General features: G+C 36.9%; 1 protein-coding gene across 2 annotated transcripts in view; it reads left to right on the forward strand.

The window, feature by feature from the left end:
* Positions 1-24,985, forward strand: part of ush1c (Usher syndrome 1C) — a 191,396-nt gene that overhangs the window by 78,371 nt on the left and 88,040 nt on the right. For both annotated transcript variants that reach the window (XM_073049471.1, XM_073049472.1), the window contains exon 15: positions 2,523-2,599. In XM_073049471.1, coding sequence (XP_072905572.1) covers positions 2,523-2,599 — 77 coding nt within the window. The remainder of the gene's footprint in view (positions 1-2,522; positions 2,600-24,985) is intronic.

The following is a 24,985-nucleotide window of genomic DNA, read 5'->3' on the forward strand; positions in this document are numbered from 1 at the left end:
TTTCCTCCTCCTGAAGTCAATTATCTGCTCCTTGGTCTTGCTAACACTGATTGAGATGTTGTTGTGGCCCCAATCAGCCAGATTTTCAATCTCCCTTCTGTATGCTGATTCATCACCAATTTTGATTGTCCCACAACAGTGGTGTCATCAGCAAACTTGGATATGGCATTGGAGGTGTACTTAGCCTTAGCTTTGTAAGTATAAAACAAGTAGAGCTGGGGTGGGGGCAGGCGGAGTGCTAATCACACCTTTGTGATGCACCTGTGCTGATTGAGATTGTGGAAGAGCTGTTGTTGCCAATCCGAACTGACTGGTGTCTGCATGTGAGGAAATCGAGGATCCAATTGCACAAGGGGGTATTAAGGCCTGAGGTCTTGAAGCTTATTTATCAGTTTTGAGAGGATGGTTGTATTGAATGCCGAGCTGCAGTCAATGATGAACATCCTGATCTAAGCATCTCCACTGTCCAGATGTTTCAGAGTTGAGTGAAGAGCCAATGAAATGGCATCTGCTGTTCACGTGTTTTGACTGTAGACAAATTAGAGCAGATCTGAATCACTTCTCAGGCAGGCGCTGATGTGCTTCATTCCCCAACTTCTCAAAGTACTTCATTACAGTGGAACTAAATGGTGCTGGACGATGGGCATTGAGTCAGGTTACCATGGTCTTCTTGAGCACCAATATATTTGAAGTCCGCTTGAAGCAGGTGGTTACCTCAGACTGTTCTCACTGAAGTGAGAGATAAAGATATTGATGACCACTCCAGCTAGTTGATCAGCACAGGTCTTTAGTACTTGGCCAGGCACCCTGTCTGGGCTGGATGCTTTCTGTGGGTTCAGCCTCCTGAAGGATGCTTTCATGTTGGCCTCAGAGATGGAAATCACAGAGTGTTCAGGGGCTTATCAGAATCAGGATCACCTGAAATTTGTGGGTGTTGTGAAGGTGCCTCCATGTTTTAACGGTCACTTGTTTCGCCACAGGAGTTGACCATCCTTCAGTTATTCAAGTTTGTTTTGGAAATGCCACTTCACATGTGAGATGGCTTTTCCAGAGACCTTACTACTTGTATTTTGCTTGATCGCCAGACCTGAATGCCACTCATTTGGTCCTCAGCAGTAGGTGGACCTCATGGTTCATCCAGGGCTTCAGGTTGAGGAAGACTTTGAATGAGTTTGTGGGGACACACTGGTCTATGACTGTTTTTATGATATCATTGACAACCGTAGTGTATTGGTTCTGATCCTCTGATATATGTTCTGTTTGGGAGGGTAAGCTGCAGTGCACAGATGAGAGGAATTACATATGGATTGTACTTGTCACTTTCTGATAACTGACATCTTAGGAAGGGACCACAACCAAGAACATGTGATTTAATTTCCCTTTTATTGACCAAAGAATGTGTAGCCTATTGTCTCTGACTCTCAATCACTGATATAGCAAGAAGGAAAATGAGTATCTTATGTTTTATTTACTGAGCAATTTCTAACATAAAACTTTACTGGGCACCTTAAAAGTTTAAAAAAATTCTTAGTATTTTGAATTCACTTCCTTGCATTAAATTATTAATGTGACGTGTGTGAGATATTTTGCCAGTCATGGTCTCAGTATCTAATCCTTCTAGAATGTACGCTTCTTACTTTTTAAAAACAATATCTATAAATGGCAGAAGCAAATCGTACTTTCTGTGAAGCTGTTATATTTTTAAATCAGAACTGTATTTGTTTATTTTAAAACTACTAATTGTATCTTGATTATTTAGCCTAAATTGATAGAGCATCATACATAAAGAGACATTGTCTGGTTTATTTTAAATCAATGCACAAAGGATAAACTGGGAGAAAAAAAATCAATGTTATGGTAATTAATCTGAAGAAAATAGCATTGTTAAACATCATCTAATTTTGCTCAGAATCTTATTTTTGGAGCACAACAGTTCCATTTAATTTCAAATTTTACACTGCACTCTGGAATTTTCATTCAGTTTCATAATGGTGTCCACCCTGAGTGTTTTCACAAAACAGAGTCACGAAGTATTGACTATGAAACTGCAGCCATACAATAGGTTCTGGAACATAGAAATTATACCTTCTAATAAGAAAGAATAAAAATGTTTTTAAAAATTGCTTAGTGATTCATTTGTATAACATACTGATTGGAAAGTGTGATAATCTTATTTTTATGCACATAGATGCTGAGGTAATTGGACAAATGCCGAATTTCTATACTGTTAATTTGTAAAGGTATATGAATCAACAATTCAACCAACAATAAACAATTGATGGAAAAACAGGTCACAAATTATTTTTGACTAACATTAGATGTATTTTTGCAAAGAAAATAATGGAGTAAAATATTATTATTGGATGTATGTTGTATTTTATCACCATGCTTTACTTGATTAGAAATAAGATCAAACATGCAGATTTCTGTAACATTTCTAAAACCATCATTGACCCAGAAGAAGCAGAATATAAATTTTAAACAACGTTTTGTTTTCCCCTTCCATTACTTTTCTTTCCCAGAAGACAAAAAGACTGATGACCATCTTCAATTAACGGATGAATTGACAGAACCAACTACGGAGCTGATAAAGGATCAGGTTTGCCAGAGAATTTTATAGCTGAGGGTCTGAGGTTGTGTGCTATATTCAAATTCCACCTGTCAATCAAAAAAGGAGGGTTAGGTGTGACAGACTCAAGGAGCTTTTTTTTTGTTTCAATGATGTCCAATTACTGACTCATTTTTATGCAAAGTTAATATTGGAATTGGAATTAGTTTACTCTTGTCACATGTACTTTGGTGTTGTAAAAAGTTTGTATTGAACACTGTTCATATTAATTCATTACAACAGTACATTGAGGTAGTACAGGGTTAGCAATACAACATAAGGTGTAACAGCTACAGAGAAAGTAAGACAGTAAGGTGAAAGATAATAACGGGTAGATTGTAAGGTCAAGATTCCATCTTATCATACAAAGGAACCAGTCAGTAACCTTCTAACTGCAAGGTAGAAGCTGTCCTTGAGCCCAGTGATATGTGAAATGAGGCTTTTGTATCTCTTTGCAAATGCAAGAGCAGAAAAGGGAGAATGTGCAGGCTGGATGGAGTTTTTGATTCTGCTGGCTGCTTAACTCAAGCAATGAGAAGTATAGATGGAGACCATAGAGTGGAGGCTGGTTTTTGAGATGTGCTGAGCTGTGTCCACAACTCTCTGCAGTTTCTTGTGGTCATGGTCAGAGCTGTTGCCATAGCAAACCGTGATTAATCCAGATAGGATGTTTTCTATGGTACTTCAATAAAAATTGCTAAGAGTCAATAGAGACATGCCATTTATATTTAGCTTCCTGAGGAAGTAGAGGGGTTGGTGAGCCTCTCTTGATTGTGACATTTTACGTGGTTGGACTGAGACAGACTAATGGTGACATTTACTCCTAGGAACTTGAAGTTCTCAACCTTTCCAGTGTCGATGTGGGCAGGACCATGTGCACTGCCCCTGTCCTGAAATAAATCTCCAGATCATTTATTACACTAACATTAATGGAAAGATTACTGTTTTGATACGATGTTACTAGGCTCTTTATGTTCTAGCAATCAAAAATGTCCTTGAATATGCATTAACTTTTATTTACAAATATATAAAGGATTTTATAATGTGACAATCATTAATTATCGAGTTTGCAACCTTAGATATTATCATAGTTTACAGGTCACAGATCTTCATGTTTGTGAAAAATGCTAATGTTCCAGCCAGAACAGTTGGGATTTTTCTGCATGAGTGTCACCAATTTCATGTTCCCACTTGAGTTTATATGGAATTGTGAAATTCCAAACTTGCTGCTCTTTCCCATTGGTGATCTCCTGACTACATTCTAACACTGACTCCAGTAGCACGATACAAAGTTACATTTTCTAAGTGCTCCTGCTTGGAAACCTGGCTGGAAAACACGAGCCATGTTAGAAAGGTACATAGAAGGCTTATCTAATCATTTCAAAGGTGAGAAAAGGTGAGCAGTAGGTTATTTGCAGTTTTTTAAATTGTTTGAGTTTAGTCAAACACTTTAATTTTATCTGTTTATAGGTGATTTTAGTACTTTTTTATTTCTGCATATACTTTGAAACAATGTTTAATTTTTAAATATTTTTAATTGTGTGTTATTTGGTAATTTATAAATGTTTTAATGGTTTGGGAGAACTGAGAAACAGTCAAAGGAATTGACTGATGAGACATCTACCCAAGTCAGGCCTATTGAATGGATTGGTGTTAGTTTTCTTTTCTGCTAGATTTTGAAAAATACAAATATGAACCTATATCATAGATAGGTGATTATTGTTGGAGAGTCACCACTGACAAGAAATTCTGGGACACGAGATTTGCTTGGTAGGTATCTTGAAGGCATCAACATAAAGCAATTATGTTTGTAAGAGTTAATACAGTATTGCACGCACAATACTGTATAACATTGCATGCTGGGCTTGTACCAAAATGGCGGGGACAGACTGCACAAGACTGGATTGGTGGCAAACCTTGGTTAGAGCTGCTCACAACAACCTAGAGGAGAGATGCCGAGCAGCACTAATCACTGCCAGATGGAGAAGGAAAGCAACATCAGCAGCTCCACTTCCAGATCCAGTGCAGTTTTCCTGTCTTATTGTGGACATCTGTGTCTCTCCCAACCTGTGAATCAACAGTTACCTACAAACACACAGCAGTACTGCACAAATTTAACTGTCATCACTGGATACGACGGACAACCACTCACAATTGCATTGATATTTAGCTCCAATGCAATTAATTACAAACAGTGAAAATTACGTGAAGAAAATTGATGAAAAGATGAATAATAAGTTATAGGTAATACGTTGTTCAGCATTCCTCAAAGGTTAATAATTCTTAAAAGGTTAATATGGAGCTTAAAAAAATAGATGGCTATGGATAAGCCTAGTAATTTCGAAGGTAGGGATGTGTTCAGCACAACTTTGTGGGCCAAAGAGGCTGTATTGTGCTGTAGGTTTTCTATGTTTTTAATTCTTTATTTCCAGCATCTGATTTTCTGAAGTCGATATGGCTATTCCAGGAAGAGCTGTATCTCACCAATTTGTGCGCAGGTTAATAACAAGCTGTAATTCATGTCTAATAGTTTGTATTATTATCCTAACAGCATTTTTTTTCTTTCATTCTTAGCAATTGGTTGGTTTTATCGATATGAAGGCAAATATCCCACCACTCAGAAGGTAGAAACTGATGTTGGTGTGAGAGGCTGTTCTTGTTTATTCTGTGTGGACTGAGTTTTTTGTTTGGTTTAAATCTTTCTCACTGTTCTGTGTGCCTTTTCAAGTATTTAAAAAAAAAATCATTTTATCTTAGTAATCAAACTAATTAAATGATGTAGCTCACTTTGTGGTAAAGTAATGCCATATAATTAGCAACCGTTCTGGGAAGCTAGATGTTTTCTAAACCCCAGCACTTCAAGAGCACAGATTTGAATTTCTTCAAGTATACTGTGATTAGGGCCTGAATTGCTATGTTGCTATTTCTGGTACACTTCAGTTTTGTTTTTATTTCCTGCTATTATCATTGTTTGGCCAAATTGATTATTTTTTGTTTTCTTGGCTTTTTAGACAATTACATCAGCTTTCAGTTTTTGTAATCTGAATACAGTGTATGGGACATTGGAAAAAAGTTGAATTTCCCCATGGGGATGAATAAAGTATCTATCTATCTATCTACAGTTTCTGGTCAACCATTACCACCAACCTTTACCAAACACCCTGTTTGGTTGTTCATCCCGCTTATATTCCAAATTATTCCAGTCATGTCTCTAACTTGTGGATGTACATGAGATTATCTGCCACTTAAGTGGAACATTAACATTTTGAAAGCCAATTCTTAAAGCAAAATATAAAATTAGAATTACAAAGTAAAAACTGAGTTTTCTAAATTGGCTCTTCAATACACTTCAATCAAAACCTTCAAACCCAGTGCAGAAAAGAGAATTAAAGTGGTATTTTTCTACACTAAATGATTCATAGAAGGAATCAGAAAAATGTGTAAAGTGTTGTTTATTTCCTTCATTGTTTACCCATTCCACTAGAAATTATTACTTTATTATTACATATTCCCAACCTCTGATTTTTTTGTTAAATCTTGGTGAGGGTAAAAATATAAAAGGAATTTTAGCTAGCAGCTGGAAGCCAAGACTCCTGAATTCTGAATTTATTGGAAGGCCAGCATTTTTTTAAACACCGGACTACACTTGAATTTTGCTGATCACTTGCTTGACAATTACTGTTAAATCCCTGCATTTGGCTAGGCAGGGACATTCATGATAGTGTAATGGACTGTTGGCAGCTGGCCAAACATGAGAAGGGACTTGTGAATCAGTGGTGAGGTTTTCTTATGCAAGAAGAACTTTCTAGTAAGACATAGAGGATCTCCATTTTTTTTTGTCACATAAGTGAGCACTTATTATATTATTTAGCTTTTTTGGGGTGGGGGGAATAGCATGGCTAGAAATCGGTAGGTATGACATTGAGAGCATCATAAGAGTTGTTCTTGGAAGAAGATCGCAGCTTGAGGTAAACATCCTTATCAAAGTCACTGGCATGTGGGCAGTGTGGGTGGGGTGGCTCTGTTGGTAAAAATGAAATCATGTCCTTAAAGAGAATCACATATGATCAGGAGATGCAGAGTCTTTATAGGTAGAGTTAAGAAACTGCAAGGGTAAAAAGACCTTGATGGGAATTATATTTAGGCCTCCGAATCATGGACATGATTGGGGTACAAACAACAATGGGAGATAGAAAAGATGTATAAAAAGGGCAATATTACTATGGTCATGGGGGATCTAAATATGCAGGTAGATTGAGAAAATCAGATGATGCTGTATCCCAAGAGAAGGAATTTATGGAATGCCCCGAGATTGTCTTTGTTATATATAGAGGCATGAGAGAAGAGCTGGTCAAAGTTGATTGAAAGGGGACACTAGCAGGGGTAATGGTAGAACAGCTGTGGGTTTTTTTCTGCGAGTATGAATTCCACAGAAATTCAAAGTAGTAATTATTTCTTGAATTGAAAGTTAAAAATATTACTTTGAACTTGACAAAATTCATTAATAAAATCATGGTAATTTGTAAATTTTCTAAGGGGAAAAAAAACAAGATCATCCAATGTAAAACATAATCTTCATTTTATTTATAACTAACCTGATTGCTTTCATTTCTTTTGCTGTTTCATGCTATACTTTTATACAAGAATATTGATCTTCTTTGGGGATGTAACCTTTCACTTTACTGGCAGTGTTTCTTCAGTTTTGAAGTGCCAATTATAATACCAGTTATTTTTTAATGACCAATGCCTGATTAATTGCTCTATATAATATATAGTACATAAGATCGTGCTTCTCTGGTGACCTCTGCTGTCAGTATTTAAAAGAAGTTAATTAAGTAATGTGTTCTTACTCATAGATACTGAAAACTTATAATATTTGCAATTAATTAAATAGTAATGAACAACTAATTCATAGTTATCAAAATTATTAACAGATATATACTTCAGCATATTTAAAATGTTTTTGAAACATTATTAGAAACAGGTTCAGTATGAGTAACATATATCATGAGATTTGTTTTGAGGTATCAGTACGGAGCAATGCATAAACTATAAATTACAATATGAAGTATATTTTTATAAATAAATTAAATAAGTTGTGCAAAAAGAGAGAAAAAATAGTGAGGTAGTGTTCATGGGTTGGTTCAATGCCCATTCAGAAATAAGACGATGGAGGGGAAGAAGCAGTTCCAAAAACATTGAGTGTCTCTTCAGGTTTCTGTACCCTCTTTTTGATAGTGGTAATAAGAGGAGAGCATGTCCTGGGTGATAACAGTTCATAACCATGGATGGCATCTTCTGAGACAGCACTTTTTGAAGATATTATTAGGGAGCCAAAGGAATACAGAAAAGGGATTTAATCATTTCTGAACTATTCATCTGTCTTTTAAGTGGGCATGTTTTAAATTTTGCATGGGTTCATAAATGCGAATGTAATCTTCTACGAACTTTTTGCTTCTTTTGGTGGTGTGCCTGGTTCCGTTTTTGAGTGGTTTGCAGTGGTTGTTATTTATTGTTCTCCATGACCAAGTCTGCATATTAACCGTTGTTAGAAAGGGATAGAGAGGAAGAAATCCAAGGCTGAGGTATTATTTGACCAAAGGAAAAATAAAAAGGAACTGGAATTTGAACAGAAGCTTGCCATCGAGAAAGAGGAAATGTTAGAGAAAGAAAAGCAATTGAAGATAAACCGACTCGTCCAAGAGGTATGTTGGGACTGCAAGTGGTCAAATGAATGGCTGTGTGATTTTAATACATAAATGGTCGTATATGAATTTCAAGAAAATACATGTCCTAATTGCATTTTCAAGGACTTTTTGGAACAAGGTTAGGACAGCATTTTAACCTTTCATATAACAAAATCTTATTGGTCATGTGTTATATCTTGATGAAGCTTTTGGTGTCGGCTGAATTGTCAGATGAGAGGCAACTTGATAATGCCAGAACATTAATACTGTAAGCCTTACAGTGTAAGGAGAGAATAACAGTGTGTATGTATGTATTGGGAGAGGGAAGATTTGGACTGCACTGCTTAAATGAGGGTCTCTGTTAGAGGAATGTACTGTTGCTATTCACACTGTATCATACCCCTTTGAACCTTATGGGTTAGAATGCAACTGCTTTCTCTTTAGTTGAGAAAGGTTATTGCATGAGCATTTAACATTATCGAGAGCTAAATTGTATATGATCTCTTGATTATTTTCACTGTCTAAAGTTGCATAAACTAATTTAAAAGGTTAGATAATTTTACACTATGAGCATTTTGCTAGTCTTATTGAACAATTCTCAGCTGGACTTTATTTGCTGGATGTGCATTAACCTTCATTTAAATGAGGTAAAATGTCATCTTCATTGATCCAGTCTGATTAATGCACTTAATTGACCTCCCCATTGCACATTGTTTCAAGCGAACCATGGAGATTTTAGGATCTCCCAGCATCAATAAAAGTACATTCCCAAAGGTATTCTCCTGTTCTAAGAGTCACAGAGCATTGAAACATTTCCTTTGGCCACCAGCAAACATCCATTTACCTTAATACTATGCTGACTGCCATTTTAGTTTCCAAGTGCCCATCATCTCCCCACAGATTCTGCCAATCACCTGCTGTCAGTTTACTGTGACTAATTACCCTCTGGGGAAAACCAGAACACCTAGTGGAAGTGCAGAAGGTTCCACATAGAGTTCATTTGTACTCGGACATTTATCATTATAGTTGTTTTCAAGGTACTCATTTAAGGAGCTGCCATCTTGATTTTAAATTTCTATCTGCTCGTGTCAAGATTTCATATTAACAGCAGGTAATCCATGTTGAAAATTTTAAAAGTCTGTTACACATACACTTTTCATTCTTAAACAAGACAAGACACACTAAGGCATTCTACTCGGAAGCAAGGTTAACGTTGTGGGGTCATTGAGATGATCGAATACTGGAAATCAGGGAGATTTTTGGATTATGAAGTTAGAGGAGTGATCAAAGATTTTTGAGAACATTGGCAATAAGGTGATGTGTAGGGGCAATCAAAAATAAACAAAGAAGGCACCTACTGAAAAATTAGCTGTTCACTCAATAACATTCAACCAAATCATTTGTCCTTTAACTAAAGCCAAGACGAGCCTCAAGCTCCACAACTTATTCAGTATACACTGAGCTTGTATGCACCATTTGTGTTCACACAGTTAGCATTAATATCGATGATTGAGGGACCAGTTCATTGAGCACATTCACTCCATAAGGCAGGCTGTCCTGGTAGCCACCCATTTTAATTCTATTTCCTGATCCCAGTCCAAGGTATCAGTCCATGGCCTCCTGTGCTGCCATGATGAAGCTATTATCAGGTTGAAGGAGCAACCTCATATTCTATCTGGGTAGCCTCCAACCTCGTGGTATGAATATTGATTTCTCTCACCTGGTAATTTCTCCACCCTCTCCCTTCTCTTCTTCCATTTCCCATTCTGATTTGCCTCTTTACCCCTTCTCTTCTCGCCTTCCCACTCCTGCTCCTTTATTTCTCCATTCTTCTCTCCTGTCAGATTCCTCCTTCTTCACCCCTTTTACCTCTTTCACCTATCATCATCCAGCTTCTCATTTCATCCCCCCTCCCCACCCATCCACTTCCCCCTTGTCTGATTTCACCTATCACCTGCTTGTTTGTGGACCTTCCCCTCACCCCACCTTTTATTTTGTTGTCTTCTCCCTTCTTTTCCAGTCCTGATGAAGGCTCAGCCCAAAACATCAACTACTTATTGCTCTCCATGGATGTTGCCCGACCTGCTGAGTTCCTCCAACACTTTATGTGTGTTGCTTAATATAAGCACAGAGAAACAAAATGCTGCACAATGGAATCTCCAGGCCAATATTTTCTACATTGTGTGCTACTTCTATAAAATTATGAAGTAGAAGGCACTCTACTTTTTTTGTTCTTTCACCACATTAAAAATATCTATTTACATTTAAATATATTTTGACCTGAACCTGTTACCTAACATAATCAAACGGCAGGAGTCCTGGAGTGACTTCTTAAAACTAACATTAGGTCAGTTTTTTTAAAAACAGTAACTTTCAATTCTCTTTTCCATTTTAATGTTGGTAGATAAGAACATAGGAAATAGAAGCAAGATAAGGGCATGTAACCCTGCCATTTTTCAAGATCACCGCTTACCTCCTAACATGACACTATTTACTTACACTATACCCACATCCTTGATTCTTTTAAAGTCCAGAAATCTACGAAACAAATGCAATGTGCCTTCATGGCCCTTAGGGTTAAATGATTCCACAGGGACACGATTCTTTTGTATTAAGGAGTATTTAAGCTCAATCCTGAATGGCCATACCCAGTCCAAACTCCACAGTGAAAAGTTCATCTAGTCTCTTCAGTCCTTTAAGAAACTGGTGTGTTGAATGAGAAATCCAATTTTGCTTTTGAACTCAACAGATAAGGACCCTACCTACCCAATCCCTTAAGGAAGACCCACCAGCACTAGAATCAGTCTTGTGAATCTATGCTGCACCCAAAACCGAAACTGTAAAATGAAGCAAGACCACAACTGTGGTCTGACCCAGATTTATTAAATTGCAAGAACTGTACACACATCTTGTATTCAAATCTTGATATATTAAAGATGAAAATTATAATTTGCCTTCCTATCAGCTTGCTGCATCAGCATGTTGGTCTCCATTGGCATCTATGAAGCATACATGGGTGTCTGTGACCCATCTCTTTGCAGTCTTTCACTGATTCATATATACTCCAGATTCCAGCATCGGCAGTCTCTTGTGTTACAAATAACACTTTTTTTCTTGTATTGTGTACCATTCTGTATGATTCATATGTTATTAAATCATATTCCATCTACCATGTTCTCATCCTACACACTCAACTTGTCCATACCTTCTTGAAGATATATTATATACTCCTCTATACTTTTCATCCCACCTTGATTAATATCTTCTTTAACATGAAATATGAGATTTGACCTCCTCTGCCAAATTTGCAATGTAAGAACATTGCAATAGGAGTAGAAGTAATCCATCTGGCCCATTGAGCCTGGAATGCCATTCAATAAGATCATGGCTGATATGGCGTGGACTTGGCTCCAGTTTGCTCCATAATCCTCAATTCCCCTGCTCTTTTAAAATCTATCTGTGCCTTGTATATATTTAATGAGGTAGCTTCCATGCTTCCCTGGCTGAGAATTTCACAGGTTCTCTCTAGAAAAAGCAGTTCCCCCTCCTTTCCAAATGAATCTACACCCCGGAGATAAAAATGGTAAGTAGGTGTGGGCTAAGGTAAATCCCACTAAGCTGTCTGCCAACCAGAGAATGATCTAATTATTTCTAGTGTTTGCTCAGTCCATGTAAGCATATTATCTCCAATTCTATGTGCTCCCATTTTGCCTCTGTGGGTTCTTATCAATTCCAAAACCCTAAATACTACAACACCCCCCCATCCACTAATCACACCATCAAAATTAGTCTGGCAGATTAGCAAATTAGTCAAACATAATTCTCCTTTCATAAATCCACATTGATTCTGCTAGTCCTATTATTCTCTTCAAGATGCTTTTTACCAGATCTTTCATTTCGGACTCCAGAAGTTTTCCCTATCACTGATCATTTGCAATGGGACAAAGTATTTGGCTTTATATCTTTATGTTAGTGTGGGACAATCAGCAGTAGTTCCTACTCCTGATCATTGTCCAATGATCTCTGAAGGTATTAAGAACTTGTAAACATCAGATGGCTATAGCACTGAATGGTCTGCTATTGCTTACTGTCATACTTACCAAGTAATACCCCTCGGGATAAAGGATTGGGGGACTTACCCACACACATTCGCAGGGAAGGAGCACAGACAGGGAGTGCAGACAAGACAACACTCTTAGCAAATACTAAAGTTTATGATTTCAGAAAACTAACTGGGCCACAGAATCTTTAAAATATTGGCTACTGACTGTTACAATAATAACTTTTTAATTAAATTAAGTAAGATGTAATAAGTTTCTTTTTCCATAGACCCTGGAGAAAAATTTAAAAAGAGTAGTTGACGGAATTTGGTATCTCCATTCAGTAAAGTTGACCACAAAATGAGAACTTTTACATACATGCCAATCTGTTGCAGTATTTTGAGTGAGCTAAGTTATTGGTGCATTGCTTCAGGTTTCTGAAACAGAACGGGAAGATTTGGAAGAATCTGCAAAAGTTCAGCATTGGGTGGAGAAGCTGTGCCAGACTCGGTTAGAGCAGATCTCTTCGGCAGAGAATGAATCCCTTGAGGTAACAGTTGTGCAAGCTATCCAGGAATTCAGAAATGTGTCCACTGCATATTGTTACCATTTTCAGTAATGGGAAAAATAATTTTATGACTAATGACAGCAGTCTTGTGGTGATGTCCTGTCAATAAAACTATTGCAAGTGACAACAATTGAAAATCTCATAATACCTTTATTTCTTGATTTTGAATTTTCGGGTATACAGTGATCATACATTTTATATGCAAAAAAGATTTATTTATATTTTTCGTAATTTTACCTGCAGTTCAGGACCTGCTTACTTGGCTTACTAGGGTAGTTGAATGTGATTAGAGAATGGAACTGCTGTAAGGAATTTCAGGTTTCCAGCAAGGATGCCCAGTGAGGGGTGATTTGTGATTAGGCATATTGATGATAAATGAACTAGAGTAGATAGCCAAAGGAAAGTAGGGGAAATCTGGACAATAAGATTATAATATATGTGAAGGTAGAAATAAAATGAATCTATTAAAAATGAAAAATAAAATGAAGACCAGGATAATAAATTGAAGAAAAGTTGGCTAGAGGGGTTGCAAATACAATGACAATGACCTTGGCAGAGTTTCAAGAAAGTACTTTATATCCTGCTTAGAGACAGAGAATAGAGCTAAAATGAGCTGTATGCATGAATAAACAGAAGGAAAATACATGGCAACGGCAGAGCAGAACATGACAAGCGTATGCAAAGATTAAGAGGAAAGTCAAAATAACTTGAAAAGTAAATAGTAATGTTAAGTTTTCATGGGAAGATTTTGTGGTTCTCAACACACAAAAGATTAGAATCAGGATGTGAAGAGGAGCATGCTCAAAAGAAAGATAAAAATCACAAGCAGCAATGGCAGATTGACAGTGATATCAAATAATTCCTTTTTCCAGGAAGACATTTCAGACAGAACATCAGATAATGAGATTAAAGTTTGAGATTTTGAAGTAAGTGTACAGTATATGGCTTTTTAATAAAGACAGGAAACAAGCTAACCAAATACAATGAGGTTAAAATCCCTTGCACGGTTAATATACATCTGTACGTACTGAAAGAATCAAGTGAAGTCAAAACAGAGATGCTGTTTCATACATTAAATAATTGGGAAAATAGTAAAAGTTGACAGCAAACTAACTAGTGACTTTAATTTAGGAATGAAGAAGTAATGTCTCCTTGAAATTATGAGCATTGGTGGTAAGAAACATAATGAAGTGACCAATAAAGCACAGAATGAGAGAATAGCTTGAAACTAAGTGTATAATACTGATTAGTCAGCACAGGTTCCAGGCTTACTTGACTCATTGAATTGTTTGAAGAGGAAATGATTCAAAATAATGCAGCAGATGAAATTCCAGAAAGCTTCCAAAATGTTGCTGTTTGCTAAAGATAACAGATGGATAAAATTGCTAATTATAGGGTCAGAAGTTCTGGAGCAGAATGCGCAGGCAACTGACTTAGAAATACAAAAGTGATGGAAAGAATAAGTACTAAGATTAAAAGGATTTAGAAAGCAGACTTATGTAAGCATCTGTACAGGGCAAACTGCTGTTCAGAATTTAATTTGACAATTTAGACTTTAGAAATAAACTTCATCTTGAAATGTTCCATGAATGGAATAATCTACGTTGATTAAATTGAAAAAGAAACTATTAACTTGCAAATTGGCATATAATTTTAAAATTATATTTAAAATTGATAACTGGCTTAGTAAGAAAAAAATGTTACATAGGAAATTAAAATGAACCGGAACCCAGGTTTTGAAAGGAGCCTGCAGGTTTTAACTATAAATTTTAACTATAACATTAAAATAGCAATCACATTCAATGAAGTCATTGAAAGCACCAATGTACTGTGGGTTTATTTAGTGAAATAAATAATTGTTAAATAATTAAATTATTTTTGATGTGAGCCAATAATGGGAGGCCTGGCCTTATTCCATATTAGCTCACACTTTCTAGATTAGAAGCCGAGTAAACATCAACATGAGGAAATTACTGTTGCTTTTTTTTCTGTATCTCCTCCATTGCTGAACTTATAAAATATTATGTGCGAATGGCAATTGGGAATTTTATCCAACAATAATGTAATGAATTTGCCATGAAAGTTTATGCCAGACGCAAGAAGGTACAAGGGACTGCTTCCCCATTTATTCAAATCTAAAGCAAACTGCTGCAAGAGCTGCATATCGTGTTTTCTTTTAAATTGTTGGCTATAGATGGGCTTTGTAAATATTTTAAGGTCCTTAAAATGCTTACATAGTGCAAATATTTGTACATTTTTCTTAAATGTTTCTGAATATTTGTTAATGTCAGAAACATTTTGTGTTTGGCAGCTTTAACTGCACTGTTTGTCTCAAAGTTTTCAGCTTAGCTACTTAAAAATATGTATGTGGTTTTCTTGCAGTCTACAGCTTTGTCACAGATGTGTCATATTGACACCAATGACATAGGTAGACAAGGTGAGGAAGTCCTGAGGAGAGATTTTAGGGAGCTAAGTAGGAAGCTGTGAAACAAGACCTCCAAGGTAGGAATCTCTGGATTGCTGCCTGTGCCACATGCCAGTGAGGGCAAGAATAAGATGACTTTGCAGGTGAATGTGTGGCTGAGAAACTGGTGCAGAGGAAGGGGGTTCAGATTTATTGATCATTAGGATCTCTTCTGGGAAAGGTATGACCTATACAAAAAGAATGGTTACACCTGAGCCCAAGGGAGTCGAATCCCCTTGTGGGCAGGTTGGCTAGAGTTGTTTGGTGGGTTTAAACTAATTTGGCTGGGGGATGGGAACCAGAGCGATAGTACTGAAGATGAGGTAGGTGGTTTACAAACAAAGGCAATGTGTAGTGAGGATCCTAGCAAGGAGAGGCTAATAATAGGGCAAAATTGCAGTCAGCATGATGACGTGCAGCATAAAAGGTGGATATATTTGAAAGGGGTGAATACAGGACTGAAGATGTCGTATTTGAATGCTCACAGTATATTGAATAACTAGATGAACTTGTAGCACTGTTAGGGATTGACATGTATGATGTTGTAGGCATCATTGAATCATGGCTAAAAGATTATAGCTGGAATTTTAATGTCCATGGATACATGTTAAATTGAAAGGACAGGCAAGAAGGGTGAGGTGGTGGCGTGTCTCTTGGTTGCAAAATGAAATTAGATCATTAGAAACAGGTGACATAAGGTTGGGAGGTGTTGAATGATTGTGATTAGAGGTAAGGAACTTTAAGGGTAAAAAGACCCTGTTGAGAGTTATATACAGACCCCCCAAACAGCAGTAAGGATGTGATCTACAAATTACAACAGGAGATAGAAAATGCATGCCTAAAGGTCAATGTTACAATAGTCATGGGGGATTTCAATATGCAGGTAGATTGGGAAATCCAGGTTGGTGCTGGATTCCAAGAGGGAGAATTTCTAGTATCCCTACGAGATGGCTTTTTAGAGCAGCTTGTAGTTGAGCCCACTAGAGGATCAGCTATTCTGGATTGGGTGTTGTGCAAAGAACCAGAATTGATTAGAGAGCTTGAGGTAAAAGAACCCTTGAGGAAAGTGATCATGATATGATCGAATTCACCCTGAAATTGAAGAAGGAGAAGCTAAAGTCAGATGTATCAGTATTACACTGGAGTTCAGGGAATTACAGAGGCACGAGAGAAGAGCTGGCCAGAATTGATTGGAAAAGAACACTTACAGGGATGACAGCAGCACAGCTGTGGCTGGAATTTTTGGAAGCAATTCAGGATGCACAGGATATATATATCCCAGAGAGGAAGAAGTACTCTAAAGGCAAGATGACACAACTGTAGCTAACAAGAGAAGTCAAAGTCAACATAAAAGCCAAAGTATCAATTGGCTCTACTATCAATTGTTTGGTGACAATAAAGTAAAGTAAAGAGAGGGCATATAATAGAGCAAAACTTAGTAAGAAGTTAGAGGATTGGGAAGCTTTTAAAAAATAACAGAAGACAACTAAAAAAGTTATTAAGAAGGAAAAAATGGAATACGTTAGTAAGCTAGCCAATAATATTGAAGAGGATACCAGAAGTTGCTTTGGATACATTAAGTGTAAAAGAGAGGCGAAAGTGGATTTCAGACAGCTAGAAAACGATGCTGGAGAGGTAGTAATGGGGGACAAAGAAATAGCAGACAAACTGAATTAGTATTTTGAATAAATATTTTGCATCAGTCTTCTCTGTGTAAGATATCAGCAGAGTATGATGGAAGTTCCAGGTGTTAGGGGGCATGAAGTGTGCAAAGTTATCATTACTAGGAAGAAAGTTCTTGGGAAACCAAAATGTCTGAAGGTGGATAGGTCACCGGACCAGATTGCAGAGTTCTGAGAGAGGTGGCTGAAGAGACTGAGGAAACATTAGGAATGATCATTCAAGAATCACTAGATCTCAAATGGTTCAGAAAGACTGGAAAATTGCAAATGTCACTCCACTCTTCAAGAAGTGAAAGAAGCAGAAGAAATGAAATGATAGGCCAATTAGTCTGATCTCAGTGGTTAGGAAGATGTTGGAGTCGATTGTTAAGGTTGCGGTTTCGGGGTATTTGGTGGCACATGATAACATAGGTTGTAGTCAGCATGGTTTCCTCAAGGGAAAATCTTGCCTGACAAATCTGTTAGTATTCTTTAAAGAAATAACCAGCAAAGGAGAATCAGTTGATGTTCTGTACTTGGAAAAGGTGCCACATGTGAGGCTGCTATGAGCCCGTGGTATTACAGAAAAGATTCTAAAATGGATAAGGCAGTGTTTGATTGCCGGGAGGCAAAGAGTGGGAATAAAGGGAGCCTTTTCTGGCTGGCTGACAGTGACTAGTGGTGTTTCATAGGGTCTGTGTTGGGACCAATTCTTTTTAAGTTATATGTCAATGATTTGGATAATGAAATTGATAGCTTTCTTGAAAAGTTTGCAGATAATATGAAGATAGGTGGAAGGGCAGGTAATTTTGAGGAAGTAGAGAGGCTACAGAAGGATTTAAACAGATTAGAAGAATGAGCAAGGAAGTGGCAGATGGAATACAGTGTCAGGATATGTATGGTTGAAGAATTGAAATGGTTGAATATTTTCTAAATGGAGGGAAAATAAAAAAAAATCTGAGGTGCAAAGGGACTTGGGAATCTTTGTGCAGGATTTCTCAAAGGTTAATGTGCAGGTTGAGTCTGTGGTGAGGAAGGCAAATGCGATATTAGCATTCATTTCAAGAGGTCTAGAGTATAAAAGTAAGGATGTAATGTTGAGGTTATAAAGCACTGGTGAGGCCTCACTTGGAGTTTTGGGCACCTTATCTTAGAAAGGATGTGCTGAAACTGCAGAGGGTTCAAAGGAGGTTCATGAACATGATTCCAAGATTAAATGGCTTGTCATATGAAGAGCGTTTTATGTCTCTGGAACTGTATTCACTGGAATTCAGAAGAATGAGGGGTGACCTCGTTGAAACCTATGGTATGGTGAAGGGCATCGATAGAGTGGATGTGGAGAGGTTGTTTACTATGGTAGGAGTGTCTAAGACCAGAGGACACAGCCTCAGAATAGAGGGGTGTCCTTTTATAATGGAGATGAGGAGGAATTTCTTTAGCTAGGGAGTGGTGAATCTGTGAAATTTGTTGCCATGGGCAGTTGTGAAGGCCAAGACTTTATGTATATTTAAGGCAGAGGTTGATAGATTCTTGATTGGTCAGGGCATGAAGGGATACAGGATAAGGCAGGAGATTGGGGTTGAGAGGAAAAATGGATCAGCCATGATGAAATGGTGAAGCAGACTAGATGGGCCAAATGGCCTAATTCTACTCCTATATCTTATGGTATTATGTTGTTGGAACCAGACTGAAACAAGGATGACTATGTTTCAGGGAATCAGGAAGTGATCTGTTGTGCAGGGTACCCTATCTCTGAACTGAGTTTGTTGCCATTGTATATATATACTGGTCAATTTCTTGTCAATAATGACTCCAGAGTTATTACAAGATTCTTTTGTGTTAATGCCATTTAATGTAATTGAGAGGTTGTCAGACTCTCTCTTGTTGGAAATAATAGTTGTTATGCACCTGTGTGCCATGAGACATTCGTCATACTTATGTCTTTGATGTCCTTATTCTCAGCAAAATCTAGGTTATCTTTATTTGCATTTTATCCCTGGTATTGTTGCTCATCTTTACTTATTCAGGGCAAGATATCTGCTCTCAATGTTTTTGTTTTATTTGATTAGATCTGGCTGATAGATTCGTTTGCATTCTCTTCTACCAATATGGCGGACAATTCCAAAATTTTCCTAGAATTTGTTTCTAAGCATCATTTGGTACTCCTCTCCCTTGTTTGATCTACTGTCACCTCAATTATGTGAGGTGTTCATCAATCAGCATGAAACCATCTTAAAGAACATAATGCTCTTTCCTCCCCATTCAACTGCCCTCCTCACCAACTCCAGTACTGAACCTGCATAATTTCCGTTATTTAATCAAACTCCAAGGGCTTCTGTCCTTTAATTCTCTGCTCTCTCTGTGGCAGCAATGGTTACAACTAGCAGTTAATTCTCATAATTATTTCAGAGCCAATAATGAGATAGATTTATTCCGCTGTATGTAAATTTGCAAAATGAATTGTTTATCTTGGTAGTTTTTTTTTACTTTCCAGTGTAGTAATTATCATTCAGAATACTGTTGCAGATGTATTCAGCTCTAACTTCATCACTTCTTTAAGTTTGTGAATTTTACAACTCATATAAGTTTGATACATTTTTTGACTTTGCTTAAAAAGTCCAAACAGTTATTGTTATCGAACCTTTGGAGGCAGATGAATTCTTTCAAGCTGAGAAACAAAAAATTGAAGATGCTGGAAATTTGAAATAAAATCAGAAGTTGCAGGAAGCACTCAGTAAGTTCAAAGCACAAATTTCATCAGATTTCTATAAAAGGATCTTTTGTGAAAAGGATCTAAAATGTTATCTGTATTTCTCTTTCCAGAGATACTCTGGCTAGCTGAGTATTTCCAGCATTTTCTGTTTTCTTCCAAACTGAGCCTGATTAGAACGATTTTGTTTTCAGAATATGTTCCTGTGCTACAGTAATTACAAGCCTTAGATTTTGGAGAAGATTTTCCTACAATAATTATCAAAGCAGCTTAAATGTATGATGGACTAAATGTTAAAAGTATCAGTTGTAGATACATTTGGAGTGAAGATTTTATTGTTTGTTTTTCACATGAAATTTGTAAATTTTTGAAAGAAGTCCTGTTGTCCACTAACAGGGGTCAACTGCACCGCAACCCCCTCCTGTGTTGGTGCGGACTTTTCCCGGTGGTCTCCAACTACATACTACAGATCTTGATGACATCAACTTAGATCAGCTTGACCAGTCAGCAAAGCGGATAGCACCTCCTCCACCAGCGTCTCACTTCGCTCCATCCCCACATCCATCCAAGATGCCATCGCTGACAATTGCAACACCACGGAAAAAGCCTGCTCCACCTCCACCGCATCATCCAAAAACATCCCACGCTGGCTCAAAGATGTCATCAGTTCCACCCCCTTTGCCCCCTGCACCCCCTCTGCCACCAACACCAATCCCCCCTTCAGTGCCCATTCATCCCATTGCCTTTACTCGTTCCCAAGGTGCCATTCAAGATGCACGAGAAAGTAACTCAAACTATTACTCACACCCTGACCTGGACTCAGGTCGTGACTGGGAGGCACAGAAGTTTGGTTCAAAAGCTGAGTACAGTCCCATTTACAACCGGATAGGTGAAAGTTCATATCCAACCAGTCATAAGGTATTGATTGTCATGAAGTTTGTTTTGTTTGTTTTGCCACCTCCTTTGGAATGTATTTTCGTCTATATTTCCAGTCTTAAAATATCCACTTCATTGTAATGCACACTGTGTTCATTTGCCTTTTTTTTGTAATTTATTTTTTATTGAAGTTCATCAAACAAACATTTCCATAAGATGTATTTCAGATATTGTACATATATATCATATAGTCATATTTGCCACAGATCTCCACAAAATATTTATCTGAGGTATACACTTATAGCAAAGAGAGGAGAAAACTATGTACAAGTAGGGAGTGATCTTTTTTTAACAACATATTCATTTATTTATGAGAATAAAATCAGGGCTATGAGGTGTTATTAAAATACACAATGCTATGATTCAAATGAGCTGAAGTTAAAATTCTCAGCTTTAAAACAGAATGCTGCAGGTACAAACCCAAATTTAGTATCTTAATCTGCAATTCAGAATTGTTATATCACTTTACTACTGAGTGCTGCATTTTTGGAGCTGTTGTAGTCAGAACTGCAGAACAAAAGTCTGCAATTCATATTTAGTTTATTTGAAACATTTGAGTTATTTCTGATATTGTACAGCATGGTAATATTGAAAATAATTTTAGTTATTACAGATTGTGAATCGACTTTCTTGATAAAGATTGTCTTTAGTGAAGTGTGAATTTTGCTTTGATGAAAGTGAACATTTGTTTCCCACTATAACGTGACTGGCAGTACAAAAGGTAAATCTCAACAAAGTTAGCAGTCATGATTTGAAATATACGTATTAGTTTATAATGCTAGAAATGGTTAACTGAGCTCTACCTTTTGTTATATCTGGTCAGATGTACCTAGCATGTTATTTGCCTTTGAAAACTGCATGTGTTTGGGGTGATTTGTCGCCAGTGTTCATACACAAGTTCTTAAGAATGTTGATTAAAATTCTGTCTTTACATGCTCAGGTTATGAGGAACACATCTCATGCTAGCAAAATTTCATCAGCATCCAATGCTCCACTGGTATGTGAGAAAACTATAGTGTGTAGTAATCAGTGAGACTGTGGATTTTCTTAGCTTTAGTGTTGGATTTATGTCAGTATAATAAACTGCAATTAAGTCCAATATTAGAAGATATACCATGATTTCTGGAGAGCAGTTAAATGGCTAATTGATTCATGACCCAACGTGACATTTTCTCCTTTTGAACACTGATTAGAGAGAGAGCATTTTCCCTATTCTGTACTGGACCTACATTTGAGTAGATTCTGAGATATACACACCACTTTATTGTCATATTACTTTAAAATATCCATGCATTGGCAGGATAGGAAAATATTTATTAATAATGCATTTTTTTGGGAAAAAAACACAATTGTAATTGAGCTACTGTTCAACTGAGTTATTTTCCATTGAGTTGCATTTCAGTATTAGTTTTTTATGGTACAAAACAAATTTAGGTTTATTTCCAAACATTAACAATGTAATTGCCTGATTTTTTTTAATCATTTCTATAAACAACTAAATGATGTACTGTTTTACATTTCAAGGTCATCTTTAGAAACGTTCTTTTAAGAAAACGTATTAAAATGTTTAAAATTTAGCATGAAAAGTGAAAGGGTGCATTTCGTAGATGAATATGTTTTTGAGTAACATTGCATTCAACAAGTGTCACTTATCAAAATGAGATACCTACATTTTTACTTACATGTAAATTGTGCTTTCCCCTTCCAACTATCATGGATGACTGTTCATCATGCACATAACTTCAGCAACTTGCCCCAAGCCCACCTATGCCAAAACGACCACTGGGGCCTTTGGCTTCCAAGCCAGTCATGTTGCCTCCTAGCCCTAGCCTTATAAAAAAGACATGGGTTAAATCTGACCTGGTAAGTTTGTTTTAATCTTATTTATCTGCATAGGTGCATACTTTTAACATTCTCTGTACTTAGAGTAATTTGTAATTTTTGTGTGATGGAATTTAGAGTTGGGAAAACTTTCATATGAAACTATTTCTCTATATTGTCATGGTCTGTATTTGTGCCAAAAAGCTTTCACCAGTCAAATAGAATTGTCAACTGTATTAGGTACAGTGGTCATTGTATGCTACTTATGTTGGATAGCTAGGCCAGAACAAAGCAAAAGACACTATAATCATAAAAGGGCTAAGAATGATTGAAAGACAGATGTTGAAAGCTGCTGGAAGAAAGTTGGATCCACAGGCTAGAAGAGTAACTAATATTTAATATGATCACAGATTGCAAGACATCTGTTAAATCTGGCGTATGTGTAATTTTGGTCTTTGATTTTTTTTATATTTAAGTGCAAGACAGATGTTAGAAACCATCTAGTATCTTCCAAGATTTTGGATAGATCTTGGTTATGAACAAGTGAAGGATTTAACTTTAGCTAACTTACATATCGCTTAATATTCATAATCTAAGTTACATTATGGAAATGGAATTTACTTCCAGACCTATTATTGTGGATGCCAAGTGGTTATTAATTACATATTTCTGATGATCAATGTAAAATTTACTTTAGCTGTTCTTTATGTCACCTTATCTTCTGTCATTATCCTTCTCATTCCTAACAATTCCCAAAGCTTTCTAACATTTATGCTGTTTTCTACAAGTTGACATTATCTGCATGTAATCCTGCCTGGCCTGTTAAGTTCCTCCAGCATCTTGTGTGTGTTGCTTTGGACTTCCAGCGTCTGCAGAATTTCTTGCGTTTATTATTCTGCATGTGATGTTTTTTTGCTGGAGCAAAGTAGTTCACACAGATGGTTCAAAAGCTTTTGGGGAGCAGATCCCACGCATCCAAAATTAATGTGGTGAGGGCTGACTCTGACTGCACAAGTATCCCAAATATTATTAGATTAACTAACACCTGTCACCATGTTCAATGTACTAAGTGACAAAACCAGTCATGTCTCCAAGCTTCTTTGAACTCAGTCACAATGGTGCAAATAACTTAGCCAATGTTGTCTGGTTTGATATAGGATAATTAACACAACCCCATTGTTTTACATTGATTAAACATGGGCAAAAAAAAACCTTGTTGTTTACTTGTTTACAACAAGAAGCTGAGCAAGGAATATTGGTCAAAAGTTTAACTTTGTCATAAACAACTCTGACCCTTTGGAAAGGTCATGCTTCTGTGCTAGAAAGTTAAGATTAGCAATAAGCCTCTCTGGACCTGGAGAGTGAATATCCATCACACCACATCACTTAAACTACGACTGCTCAAGTGCTCATTGATTGCAGTGAAGGTTTCTCTGTCAGCCTTTCAGACAACGAATTCCAGATCCCTACCATTCTTTGAGGCAAAGAACTTTTCTCAGATCACCTAGAAATTAGTCTTCATATTACTTGATGTAAATCTCTGCTCCTGTTACTGTTATCACTGCAAAGTTCTGATCTGTTTACCCTCTCATAATATTATACAGCCCAATTAAAACTCTCCTCAATCTCATTTGACCCAAGGAAAAAATTCCAACATAGAAAATCTCACACATCTCTATAATTTTTTGGCTCACCACATCCTCACAAATCTTTATCTTCATAATTCATCACGGTTATAGAACTTCTAGACTGGATTACGTTCCAGACACTACTTTTTTGAACAATTGCTAGTTATTTGTCTGGTGTTTATGGCTTCTATGTTAAATTTAAGAGAGTTGTAATGAAAATATGCTTGCAACTAAGTATGGCAACTGAGCTGTCAGGATATTATCAATATTTAGTTCAATATTTAGTTGCATGTTGTACTTGATCACAAACTAATTGGAAATAATAGCAAGAGGGAACAGTGATGTAATAATTCCTATTTTTAAATCGTGCATTACATCTTTCTAAAAATATAAAGACATCCAACAAATTGTACTTTCTAAAATAATGAGGATTAAACTATTTGGAAGATAGATCTAGCTCACTGGAGATCAGAGATGATAAATTCAACATCTGTGAAAAACAAGCACAGGTTTATCTATGTCTAATTAGCATGTGCATTCATTGTAACGTAGGCAACATGCCAACATTTAGCTACCTAATCTTTCCAATTATCTTTGATCCAGCCACCATAATTCATTATATTTACTGACAGCACTTGTCAGCTGATACCCAGCATCATGAGTGGCTAGCCAAAGTTAAAACTAGCTTGTTCTTTTAAAGCTTGCCTCCTCTGCTTGAAGAGGAGGTGCACTCTGGCTGAAGCAAAGACTGTCAATCATGTAGAAAGTAAATGGTACATGGTGAAGAATCGCATGATATGGAAGAGAATAACATCCCAGGGTTATGGAAAGCTATACTGGAAAGCCCAGATGAAGGAGGTCC

The sequence above is a fragment of the Hemitrygon akajei genome, chromosome 6, assembly GCF_048418815.1.
Source record: "Hemitrygon akajei chromosome 6, sHemAka1.3, whole genome shotgun sequence".
NCBI lineage: Eukaryota > Metazoa > Chordata > Chondrichthyes > Myliobatiformes > Dasyatidae > Hemitrygon > Hemitrygon akajei.